At 41.9% G+C, this 13182-nt stretch overlaps 1 protein-coding gene across 2 annotated transcripts in view; it reads right to left on the reverse strand.

The window, feature by feature from the left end:
• Positions 1–732: 732 nt before the first annotated feature.
• KBTBD12 (kelch repeat and BTB domain containing 12) overlaps positions 733–13182 on the reverse strand; it is a 41058-nt gene continuing 28608 nt past the window's right edge. For both annotated transcript variants that reach the window (XM_039695323.1, XM_039695324.1), the window contains exon 6: positions 733–3362. In XM_039695323.1, coding sequence (XP_039551257.1) covers positions 3193–3362 — 170 coding nt within the window. In that variant the 3' untranslated portion in view covers positions 733–3192. The remainder of the gene's footprint in view (positions 3363–13182) is intronic.

Consider the following 13182-nt stretch of genomic DNA (forward strand, 5'->3'; position numbering starts at 1 on the left):
GGGGCTGCAGTAAAATATTATTTCAGTGAAACCCAGACTTGGTGGAGGCTGGAGAATGCATACTCTGTATTTTTTTTTATCAGGTTTTGTCGTAGAAGAAATTAAGACTCTTAAGGACTTTCACAGCAATGTGAGATTACCTGTGGACAGAGCAGAGCTGCAGATTCTTATACTCTCAGAGGGATGTTGGTTGACATTTTTACCTCTCAACAAGCATGCTTTCTGCTTCTGCCTGACTCAGACAAGCTGCACTTTTCAAATACTGCTTTGGAAATTTTAGTCATCCCAAGGGCAGCCCAGGAACTGCATGGGGCCCACATAAAATGAAGAAGTTCCTGCCCCCATTCTAGACATTTAATCCAGAAAAAAACCTCAAACATTCCCCTGCTTGATAAAGAGTGCTAGACATTCTGACTTGGGCAGAAACGGAGACAGACTCATGGGGGTCCCCAGTGGCAGTCAGAGCCCGTGGGCAGCAGGAAAGGTGATGCTCAGTGCATGTGAGAGAAGGTCACTTGGCCCTGCTGCATGAAAAAAACCCTGTTAAGGGGTTTTTAACCCCGCCCAGTGCAGCTCAGTCTCACTGATTGCAAGGCCAATATATGAAATATATGTCATTACTCTCCTCAGTTATCAAGACAGACCTTCTCAGAGTATATATTTTCCTTCCATCCTGCTCATTAAATATCAGTCTTAAAAGCAAAACATATGAAGTGAGAAAGAAACAGAAGCTCACTACTGAAATAAAAGTTTAATTGGGGTTTGCCAGCTGAGTTGCACATACATGGTCAAATATTACTAATGAAATGTTGCAAATATCTCCCTTCTTCCCTTGAAATATTCCAAATAGACTGTCTTTTAGGGAGTGAAATACAGTAGATTAGCCCAGGCTTTAAACCACAAGGACTGTAAGGAACAGAGCACAGAGCAGAGACCAAAGATCAAAAAAGTCCCTTTAAAACAATCTTCCTTAAAGCAAAAAAAGAAAACAAAAAGATGAAAAAAGCAAAATCAGTAGGTACAGTTGCAGAATTTGGAGTTTCACAAGGAACCCCTTAATGGATGCTCAAGAGCATTGCTTCCAGCTGCCTTAAGAGCCTTGTAGAGAAATGAAAACAAAATTACCTTTATTTCACAGTAACAACAAAAGTAAAAGAATTTCCAGTATTAGATGGTTATTGATTGGAAGAACTTTCTACTGATTTTGTTAAAAAATTTATTAAAGCAGAGTTTGCCTTCTTGATCTTACACCTACAACTGCACTTGATGACCAGAGGGGCTGAGATTTTAGAAGCTGGTCACTGATTTGTGCTGCTGAATTTCATGATTGTCACAACTCTGTTCTAGGCAGATGATAACCTATATGAGCAATGGAAAGAAAAAAGGATGGCTGAATAATAGAGACATTATGCAAACACAAGAGTACATGTTTAGGCTGTGACACATATTCTGCTTGGGAAGTGTAAAGGGAGACAAGCAATTAGCTGTAAGGCTCATGGATTTACTCCTTTTCTATGTGTTTTCCTTAATTTCTACCCCTCAAATCCCTTCCTGTCTGAGTATTCCTCAGTGTACTACAAGAGTTATCAGGGAACATTAGTCCTCTCCTTCTTAAAGTTTTTACATGACAGCTTAATATTCCCACTGGATATTTATAGAATAATTAATGAGTAACAAAAGTCAAAATTGGGAAAGGGCTTTTGGATCATCCTCTCCATCTCTCTCTGCCATAAGAAGAGAACTGCAGTCAAAAAAGCAACAAAGAAAGTTGGCATTTTTGCAGCCTAAAACATGACTGAATGAGAAAATTGAGATGCTCTAAAATACAAATCCTGAAAGTAACTATGGGTAAACTACCTGGTGGACTCCCTCACTTCTTTGCCTTCTTTTTTTTTTGTTCCACTTTTGTTGCTGCTTTTGTAGTTATCAAAAGCCACTTCTTGCTGGCAATGATTATTCTCACACAATATCATAGTTTAGTCTTATGTTTGACATGCAGTCTGCATTGCAGCATGCTGCCATGTCCAGCTGTGGCCCAAGAGCACCAGGAGATTTCCAGTTCTCTTGTCTGCACTGCCCAGGCAGTGACAGATACACTGCGAGGCAGGCACCAGAGAACTGATGAATAATGGGATAACAATTTTCACTCTAACCTACTCTCTTCAAGCCCTGCAAAGGCTAACACTGCCTTCAGAAGCACTGTTTGAATTGTTCCTCTTCCCTGTGATTATAGCCAATTCTGCTGGTAGAGAATTAGCCTTATTAGCCTCCATTAAAGCTATTATATAAACATTATTGTTTAGCACATCTCTCCTTTCCCTGTAGCTGCAATGCTGATATGCAGATAATACTGGTCTCATTTATTACTTTTTAGCTGGCATCCCCTTATTCACCTCTCAAGGGAAGTTTCCTAACTGAGCTCTAAGATCCTGGTTATACCAGACTGTGTAATAAACAGGATTTTTGTGAAAATTTAAGATTCTTCTTGTCTTTGGTAGAGACTGCCTACCAACCCTACTGAAAGACTCATTTGTGATTTGCTGCCAAAGGATTAATTTCCTACTAGCACAGGTTCAGGTCTATTAGCAAAGACAGGATGTCTTGGCTGTGGTGTCTGTGCTTTAGATAGTGTTTGCAGGAGCTGGTGTTCTTGGCTAATGGACCTTGGCTAATGGGATTTTGTTTCAAACAAAGGCTTTTCTATCTTTTACCTTTGTGTCAGTCAATTACAGTCTGGCACTTGTTTTTCATCAGCTGACTTACACTATTTCTTAGCTTCCTGGGTAGCTCAGTAGATCCAAGTGGGATGAACAGCAAAGGAGGGATTTCCCTGGCTAGAGCTTTTCCTCATGTGCCTGCTGTGAGCTGAGCTGTGAGCTGGGCTGCCACTGTGCCTGTCAGGCAGAGTCCCAGCAGCCCAGGCTTCACCCAGCTCTGGGGCTTGCACAGCCAGACCGAAGATGTAGAGCCACACACAAAGGCTGGACAACCTTGGCTTTCAAATCCAGAGCACCAGTACTATCAAATTAAGCATCATCAGAGAAGCACAGCTCAAAGGCAATTAAATCCTTAAGCATGTGTTGCCCTTCCCTCTCGGTGGGACCCAGCTGTGATCCAGAGCCAACGCAGCATTTGTCTCCCCAAATTCTTCAGTCTCTGCAGAATCTGGAAGCACTGAGAGTCCCTGAACTTCTATTGGCTCACTAAATCTGGAGGAGGAGGGATCAGATCCCGTGGGTTCAGCCGAGCCACGAGGCACACGTCGTAACTGTCGTGCATGAGGACGTTGGTGGCCACCACGTTCCACTGGTTCTCCCACGTGTCCAGCTCCAGGATCTCCTTGGTGATCACCTCATGACGAGCTGGAAAACAAAGCCAACAGCAGCAGGCATCAGGGGACAAGTCAAACAGGATCAAAGAGGCTTGGGCAGTTATTATTATGAGCCTTCTGAAAGTGGAAATAAAAAGGTAATTTCTGTGGTACTAACACTCAACAAACAGTAAATTAAATAGTGCAGATGGAAATCTCCACAGTGCATTCAGTCCTCACGCTCTGGGTGCAGGTGCAGCTGCAGAAATAAAAGCATCAAGTGCTCCATCTTTGTACAAGTATGCAGGTGGCAGTTTATCCTGCAGTCAATTGTCAGATGCTCATCTTCTAGAGACAGAGTATTGCCTCTCGTTCACAAGCATGCCTGTCTGCAGTGTGTTCTTTTCTTTGCCCCAACCAAGATGCAATTCTCAGGCTGCAGGAAGCACTCCAATACTATGGCTTTTCTTGGGTGCACAGTCGGGACATCCTGTGATTTAGGGAGAAGTAAAGACAGAAAGAGCCCCCAAGGCTCTAGATGCACTTTAGATGTTCTGAAATGCTGAGGAATTTGTCATGGACAGGCAGGTTAGAAGAATGCCATTAAATCACAGCCAATCTCCAGAAAGAAGCTTTTTACAAAGCGAAACAAAACATTGAAGAATCACCATGAAGCAGAGAACCAGCAGTGCTATATTAAAATTCTTACAAGACCACAAACCCTTCCTTTGCTAACAAAGTCCTGAGCTCTGCAGCAATTGTTACTCAAAGCCAATCTTTCCTAAAAATAAAACCATCTTTCATTTCTGCTCACTTTTTGTTTTCACCTTAAAGTTGCTTTCTCACAGCAAGTAACCTTAGTCTAAACTTTCCTTACTTTGAGCTGAGGACATGCACATGCTTTGCTATCAGATGAACCTTGGTAGAGATGTATTAAAAGCCAGACTTCCAAGAACAGACACTTCAAGGGGACCAGGATAAGAACCATCATAGCAAGAAACATTGAATACTCAGTGCTGTTTTATTGAGTCTTAAGAGACTGGTGACAGGATAAAGTTTACAGGTTCCAGAGTGAGATTCCCATTCAGCTATCCCTTATGGGAATTGTTTAATACAAACAAACCCCCAGCACCAGCCCTTTCTCACATCTATCAGCAGCACCTCATGGTTTGGGCACTGCCCTGATGTGCAACTGACACTAAAGGATTGAAGAAGGGCAAAAGAATGAAAGCAGAAGAGCACCCAGAGACACAGATTGTTTCTCATGTTGGAAAGAGACCACATATTTCTCCAGGGGACAGCAATTCTGGGGAGCTGCCTAAGACAGTGCTGTCATGGTTAGGTTCCATGCAAAATTGGTGCTGATGTTAGAATGATGTAATTTAAAATACAAACTCCTCCTGCAAGGTGGAACTCTGGGATGTGGGGAAGTCAGATGGAAACAAGACTCCACCTCCCAGGAATGGCTTCCTTGCTGAGTGGGTACAGGACAGTTCTGGTTTTGGCAGGTCCTGAACATGCACAAGATCTGTGGATGTTGAACAAGTTTTGTGGACATTTCTGCACATTTTTGTCATGCTTATCTAAGGAAGCCACTCACCACCCATTCACCATCGCCCTCTTTCATCTGGGTAGAGGAGGGCAGCACAGTTTTTCTGCCCCAGCTTCCACAACCTGTTCTCATTTCCCCCCTTTTGTGTCACAATTTATTGTGGTATAATTTTTGTTAGTCCAAAGCCAGACCTCTGAGACTCTCATAGATCTCCACAAGCTCACTCCCCAGGAACTTTGAGTAAGATTTCAGGATAGTCTCATCTGAACAGTCTTTGTTCCATTCCTTTTTGTAAAACAGGTTGTGATGTTTTGCTTATTGAACCTGGACTTTATAGGAGGATAATAATACATTGGAAAGCTACACCCATTCAAGACAGGAGACAGCAAACTGCTAAAAAAGCCATTTGCATGTGAAGAGAGAAGCCATGACTGAAAAAGAGCAAACAAATAACATGCCAGTATCAGCAAACTCCTGTATGACCCTGCAAGAGTGAAGAGGTTTTTCCTCAGGCAAATACAGGAACACAAACAGACCAAAGCTGTGACATGGGAGGCCCCTGTCTCTGCAGCTTTTTATTAGATAATTTCTTTTATGCAATAATTTTTTATGCCTGGATTTTCTTTGGCATGGATGATGATAAAAATGAGCCAAACACAGGAAAAATAATCAAATGCTGGAACCAAGACATTCTGTGAGTGATTGCAACGCTTCAGAAAAAGAATTCATAATTAAAACATCAAAGGCAGATTCAGCAACCCTTCCTTACAAGCCCTGCTGTGTTTTTTCCTGACCTGGGTGACTCTCAACCTTTATGTCCCTTGTTTCCCTTTTCTGTGGGATATTCTGACTGGTTTTGTTCCATACTAGAAATTCTGCTGTGCAGCACAAGGAGTGTTAGTTAACTCTTAACCCTTGGGAGATAAAAAGAGTCAAGGGAAGCAATAATTTCTCTAGACTTATCTTGTTTAAAGGAAATTAAACAGCACCCTTTAGATGAGAAAGTTCATGTGAGGTAAAGCACTGCTCAAAATAGTCATACTTCAGAAAAAAACATTGCACCTTTTCTATTTAAAAGAGAAATGAATTGAAAAATTTCAGTTCTCAAGCCTTCTTTTAAATTTATTTTTTCTCTTAATTTTTCTTGGTAACAACAACAGAAAAACAGAAAAGGTGGTGCTTTTCAAAGAGAATGGCACCTTTGATTACAGGCTGTAATGCTGGATTGGGGCTTTAATCCCAATAAACAGCTTGAAGGTACAAATAATTCCTGATTCTCCTTCATCGATTTGCTTATTTAATTGCAATTTTAAAAAGGCAATATCATAGCAGCCTATTTTGCTCACAGTAGAATCCTGTGACACCTACAAAATGAAATTGGCTGTATTGCAGAGATTACCTTCTTAAAAAGCCACCCCACACAACTCTCTGTCCTCACAGCATTATTCTGCCTCACCAGACAATCACTTCAACTAATAAAAGGGTTTCACTCATTTTATTTCTACAAAATGAGGCAGTGGTTTTCTGCACATTCTTGTTTAACCATGAGAAGTTTTAGGAAACTTTCCTACACTGTGTTTTTCTGCGCAGGATTTAAATTGTACAAACCTAACCCTGGTGCAGATCCTTTTCTTGCAGTAAAACAGTGATTTATTCATATTCAGGAAAGAAAGAGGCTAAACCGGCAAAGGGATCATTAATCCCAGTGTAACTTAATCCCCACCAGAAATTGTGGTGTGTTAAAAAGTCAAAACTCTTTTGGTACAGTTTTGCCTTCTTGATGTACAAGTGCAGACTGAAGGTTAACAGTGACCCTATAAATTCATTCCTTGAATTACACCTGAAAATGTTTAATTTGTAAGTGTCAAAATTGTATTTTATATATGCAAATACAGCAGTCAAAACAAAATTAGTCTTAAGATTAACTTTTATATTCTGGTCTGCAAACAAAACACTTTCCACAATTTTTCACTTCTTTTTTTTTGAATGTGCAGAACGAAAAAGAACAAAAATATTAATATTCAGTAAGTGATTGCCTGCACTCTAGATACACAATCATGTTTTTTCTTGGTCAGGTTTGTGATTCACTCCCCAAATATGGCCAGACTTCATTTTATGCCATAAGTTTTCTCATGCCATTTGAATCAGGATTGAACATAAATCAGGATGAACGATTCTTGGAAAGACACAGTATGACTGCAGGCAACATAAATATTTCATCTGCTTTTTCATCTGTTTTTTGTTGTTGTTGGGTTTTTTGGTTTTGGGGTTTTTTTTTTGCTGTATTGGGTTTTTGTTTCTTTATGAGTGTTTTGATGAGTTTTTTTCTTTTGTTTTTTATAACCACATTCCAATTCTGATTTGGAGGCTGGGAATGAAAGAACAACTTTCCATATGACAATATGGACAACTTCTTTTGGACTTTCTTTCTCTTTCTCATTTGTAACTGAAAATTCAGGTACAGTTGTTGGTTTTTGAGTCAGAAGGGCTAAAGGGAAGCAGATGTAGAAGAATTAAGCAATATGCTTAACAGGTAGAAAACCCATACTTCATCCAGGACTACTAACCACACAGCTATTACATTTGTAAGCCAAGATAAATAAATTCACTCTGCTGTAGCCTGCTCATTGTCCAGAGGATTGAACGAAAAAAGAAAATCATTCTGAATTTCCATTCACTGGAGTGAAATCTATGGTTGATATTTCATTATTTCTTGCAGAAGCCCATTGACGTCAGCTGGAGGTTTGCTCCAGCACAGGAATGAGGAAGCAGAGTGGTGGAGAGAGTGAGAGCGGATGCCAAGCCACAGTAATGATAAAAAAAAATATATATTTTAAAAAAAGGATAAAAAGATATCAGAGATAAAAAATATTTTTAAAAAGGGAAAAAAGACAAAAATATATCAGAGATTAAAAAAAAAAAATTATTCTAGGACAAGTTCACCTGCCTTCTGTCAGTGACAGAGCCACACTGACACACTGTTAGATGGCCAGCAGCACCTCAGCAACTTTATCCAGAGCAGAGCCACCTTGTATGCTGGGAAAAGCCTCAGTGTCACATCTGTCCTTGAGCTCTGTGCCCTAGGGCATCCTCACACAGGCCTCTTGTCTGAGCTCCTCCTGATGTTGGTTCTCAGGCTGACACAACAACCTTTTTTTCTTTCCAGTTTGAAGGTTCCTAATATGCTCTGCATTCTTTTGCCATAGATCAATGTATGGAAATAGATTTTTTTTTAAACAGACACCAACCCTGTAGCAGTTGAACTGCTGTCTGCTCTGCTCTTGTCATGGAAAAAATATCACAAGGTGCTTGCCAATTCAACAGTCCCTGAAATATTTACTCAGGTGTTTCTTTCCTTGTTTGCCCAGTTCTTGACAGCAAACAGCCACCCAGAGCTGCCTTGGAGCAGCTCAGCCTCCACTGCTGGTTTGTACCTGTTTTTTCATGCCATTGTCTGTACCAGAGAACGATTTCCAACACATGGGACCAGCTTCTGCTACTTATCTTCCTCACCACTAATAGCTGCTTTCATAATTACATGAGGTGGAGTTAGGTGACCTGGAAATTCATATTTGTGTTGCAATGGGATAGAAGTGCATTTAAATCATTACTACCAGATGCCCTGGCTCCTCATTTGCAGTAGGAAAAATAATAAGTTCATCAAGTCTGTGGCCTCCAATCCCATTTGTGTGTGAGCTGCTCCCCAACTCCACCAGTGAGACACAGGAGCACCCTCCTGAGGTCAAGGCCATCCATCATCTGTGCCTGTGGGCAGGGAGCACAAGGAGAGGGAACCTGGCTGGGCTGTTTAATGTGCTGGCCAGCCTTCATGGTGTGGAGTACCAAGGCAGTGCATCCCACCAGGCACACCCAAAGCTGGGGGAAGGTGGGGCTGGAATTTACCACTGTGGCAGCTTGCTGTTTTCCCAGCACCTGCATGGAGTAAGGTAAGATACTCATTCTCATAGACAGGTCCTCTCTCCTCCTGATCTGCTGTGCAATTCTTCAGGACCATAGTTTCATGAGCCACCCATTCACTCACAAATCAATGGATACTAAAATTAAATATATATATATATAAAGAATGGGCTGGTCTACAGAAGGGCATTTCTAATTCAGTTGCTTCAGCTGTTTTCCTGTTTTCCAGCTGCTTAAGCTTCTAAAATCTTTCCAGATTTTGCCTGCTCTTCACAGCCAAAGCCTCTTTCAGGCACAATCAGGTGACAGCAGGATCGCAGGTTACAGAGACAGAGTCAATGCAAAATGAATTTATATGGGTAAAACCAGCAAATGAGTGTAACAACTGTTTGGCTCAGCCTGTCCTGAAATACTGTTTCTAAATGCCTTACAATAGGTTCATATATAATTTATAGAAGATAAAACATGTTTAGACTGTGCACAACAGCAGTTTTGAACAGAGATATCATACATGGCTACAAGCCATGTTTCTAAACAACCTATTGACCTTTTCAGCAATTAATGAAAATGCATTAAAATATCTATTAATCATTCATTAACCCTTTATAAACAATAAACGAGCCTCAGTAAGAAGCAGGACTGAATAGCTCATACCACTTCCAGAGAGTGAGAAGGTCAAATTTAGATGTGAAATGAGCAGGTGCCGCTGCCCAGCAATTCCCCTGACCTGATTTGGCCTCATTTATGGCAGCACATTTCCAGCTAATGAGCAGGGTAGATGAGCAGCCCTCCCTGGGCAGGCAGCATTTGCAGAGGTCTCTCCCTCTGCCAGCAGCTCGTGCTGGTGCTGGGGGAGAATTTGGTGAAAGGTCAAGCTGCATTTTTTGGGGTGAATGTGTCTTGTGAGCTGCAGAGCCATGGCAGTGCCTGCAGCCCTGAGCTGAGTGAAATACAAGGGACCTGAATCCCTTCCTTTGGTGGGAATATTTATTCTAATGGCAACAACTGGGGGCAGAAGAACTTTAATTATTCATCTGTGCACACTAAATTTTAACAGAAGGAAACAAACAGTGCTGCAGATAAGCAGCCCGGGGTTTGAACCTCTGCTTTATTTAGCTGGGAACATGGGAAGGTGCTGGAGAACCAGGTTTTGTTCCAATCTCTCAACCCCCAAGCTTCACAAGTGCAGTATTTACTGTGCCAGACTCCTTAATATGTCTATATTTAATTCCAGTAATGTTCCATAACCACTATAATAAAAAACAAGCACTAGAATGATTCTCCATCTAAATCACATAATGGAGGAGACTAAGGGGAACAGCTTCCACGGGAGATTATTCAAAATAAATAACTATTAAGTTAGTCTGCTATTAGGAGTGGGCAGTGTGGAGATAAAAACTCATTAGCTCAGCTGGAATATAATAATTACTACACAGTTCTGCACTGCTGCAAGCAGAGCTGCTTCTATTCCAATGCATGGATTGCAGTTTATGTAAATGAGGAAGAATAGATTAGAAAATTAACCCATTGTAAGTTTTTGTTTTGTTTTTAAGAATCAAAATTAACACAGGTAGTAGGACTGTATCACTGTCACCGATCCTGGGTAACAGTTGCAAGCACAAAATAATTTAGATCCTTGCATGTCCATTTCATGGATATTTCTTCCCTTCTCCCTTCCTCTATTCAAAAGAAAAATTTCTTTCTACTTGATTTGAGTAAGTAAATAACAAAACTGGATTAAGCAGCTCTGGTACCACATGAAACTATAGACATTGCAGCAATTTTCAACATATACTTTAGGGAAGTACATTAACCTCCTCTGCTCTAAGCTACACAGGAGGGAGATGGCAAAACTGCCAGTTCAGAGACAGTTCCACAAAAAGCCCCATTACCTGATGGAATTATAAGACCTTTTAGGGGATATGTGCTGCTAAGAGCAGATCTATTAAACATTTCATAATTTACGTTGAGGTGCTTGTACCTGTACTTTGCACATCAGCTGATGTCACGTGGATGACAGTATCACAGTAAAGGTGGCATTTTAATTAACATCATAGAATCGCTTAGGCCGAAAAATCCCTCTAAGATAACCAATTCCAACCATTAACGTAGCACTGCCAAGCTGCCACTAACTCATGTCCCTCAGTGCCACAGCTACACGGCTTTTAAACACCTCCGGGGATGGTGATTCCACCACTGACCTAGGCAGCCCATTCTGGTGCTTGACAGTGCTTTTAGTGAAGAAACTTTCCCTAATATCCAATCTAAACCTACCCAGGTGCAACTTGGGGCTGCTTCCTCTTGTCCTGTCACTTGTTCCACCTGGGAGAAGAGGCTGACCCCACCTGGCTACAATCTCCTTTCAGGTGCTGTAGATCCATAAGGTTCCCCCGAGCCTCCTTTTCTCCAGGCTGAACACCCCCAGCTAGTCCCAAGGTACTTGTGCTCCAGCCCTTGCCCAGCTCCCCTGCCCTTCTCTGGACACACTCCAGCACCCCAAAGTCTTTGTGTAGGGAGGGGCCCAAAACTGAACCCAGCATTGGAGCTGTGGCCTCAGCAGTGCCCAGCACAGGGGGACAATCCCTGCCCTGGTCCTGCTGGCCACACTACTGCTGACACAGCCGGGATGCTTTGAGTTTAAAAAACCCAAAAAAACAACAACTCAGCTCTGGATTTCAGCTGGACCAACACCTATAGCCTGAAACCAAAGCTACAATCCCCAGCCACCAGATACAGGCTACAAGTGACAATGACACCAGATGACATGGTCCCCACACACCTTTTCTTTCATTACTTTCACCAGAAAAACATTTCTAATGCTCAGAATCAGTCAAAAAGAAGGGAACCTGATCTGGCAGGCATTGGATAAGGGTGCAATCCTGCATACCTGAAGAGCTGCTCCCCCTCCATCAGGGAGCCACGCTAATGAGGCTGCTTCTGCTGGGCACAGGCTGATGTCAGTAGCTGTCAGACTGTGCAGCTTGACAGGTTTTTGTTCAACGAAAAGAAAATAAAACACATCAACCAGAATGCTGTACAGTCAGGCTGCAAAGGCTGGTTTAAAATCCACAGTTGCAGCAGGAAATGTGGCAGTATTTTAGCAGAAATCTGGCTGGCTGTTGCACACTGAGCCCTGCTGAGTATTCATACTCAGGGTAATGTTTTCACTCTGTGCTGAACTATAAACCAATGGAAAAAAAAATTGAAACATATGTGATTATCTTGATGAATGCTACAACAGTGCTAGAAAATGACATTTGTGACAAGGCTTCATGAGCTGGAGCTGAGACAAGCAGGGTAATGGCTCCTGTTTACCATAGAAGTTTCAGTAGAAAATGAGCTAATTTGTTATAAACAACTGGCCAACAGATGAAGTTTTGCAAGTCTCACTAAGGAGGAAACAGATTCAAAACAAGAAGTGTGTTTTGGGGGTACTTAGGACTGTAAAAAGATACAACATTAATCAGCTAGTGATAACAATATAGAGATCTCTCAGGTATTTGCTCCATCACACCAGACACCAAGTTCTGATGTGTTTGCCCTAGGTAAGCCAAGTTAGAATCCCTCAAATCCTGATTTAAACATGAAGCTTTAAGAGAAGGAGAGCTCCTCTGAATTCTGAATTTCTCTCTGCTCCTTCAGAGCAGATATAAAGCACCAAGGATCAGAATCTCCCTCTGAAGTGTCTGTGGTTCTCCATCTGCTGCAGGGAGCCTAGGGTTACCAAGGTCTCAGTGTAGGCACTGCAGAGAAGTGTCTAAGCTTCAGCTGAATTAATCCCCTCTCCTCTTCCATGGCCAGCTTTGAAAAAGCTTCTAACTTGAGCAAGCCTCAGCAGGGGAAGCCTTACAAGCTTTACCAACACTGAAAAATAGTCCTTGCAGTTCAGAGGGAGCTTGAACACACTTTGGAGTTCACTCCTCTTCTAGAAGGACTCCTATTGCTGCTGTCATCTGGCCAAGCTGACTTCCCTCTTGAGTAGCTGCAGTTTTTCTTCCTTTTCTCCTGGGGATGATGTTAGGGCTGCACCATTTGTCTTCCCTTCAGGCAGACAAGGACTTGTGACAAGCAACACATATGGAACAGGAATCCTGCCATCACAAAACTTCAGTTGTCACATGGGACTCAGAAAAGATGGCAGGTGAGCAGTAATCATTCTTTCTTCCAAATTTAGGGCCCTTTAAGCAGTTAACAACTGCTTTTCAGCTTTGGCTACAGCATCTCTGGGCTCTAATGATCCACTTAGGTCTATACACATGCAGGAAGGCATATAGAGCATGACATATACCAGTCAAAAATTAGCATGCAACAATGTCTTTACTAGGTCAACTTCCTGCTGGATCAAGAGTGGGTTCAAGCAAATGCAAAGGCAAGTGAAGGCTGAAGAGATTGGGACAGATCT

This window comes from Passer montanus, unplaced genomic scaffold (assembly GCF_014805655.1).
Source record: "Passer montanus isolate IOZ18808 unplaced genomic scaffold, ASM1480565v1 scaffold9, whole genome shotgun sequence".
NCBI classification, from domain to species: domain Eukaryota; kingdom Metazoa; phylum Chordata; class Aves; order Passeriformes; family Passeridae; genus Passer; species Passer montanus.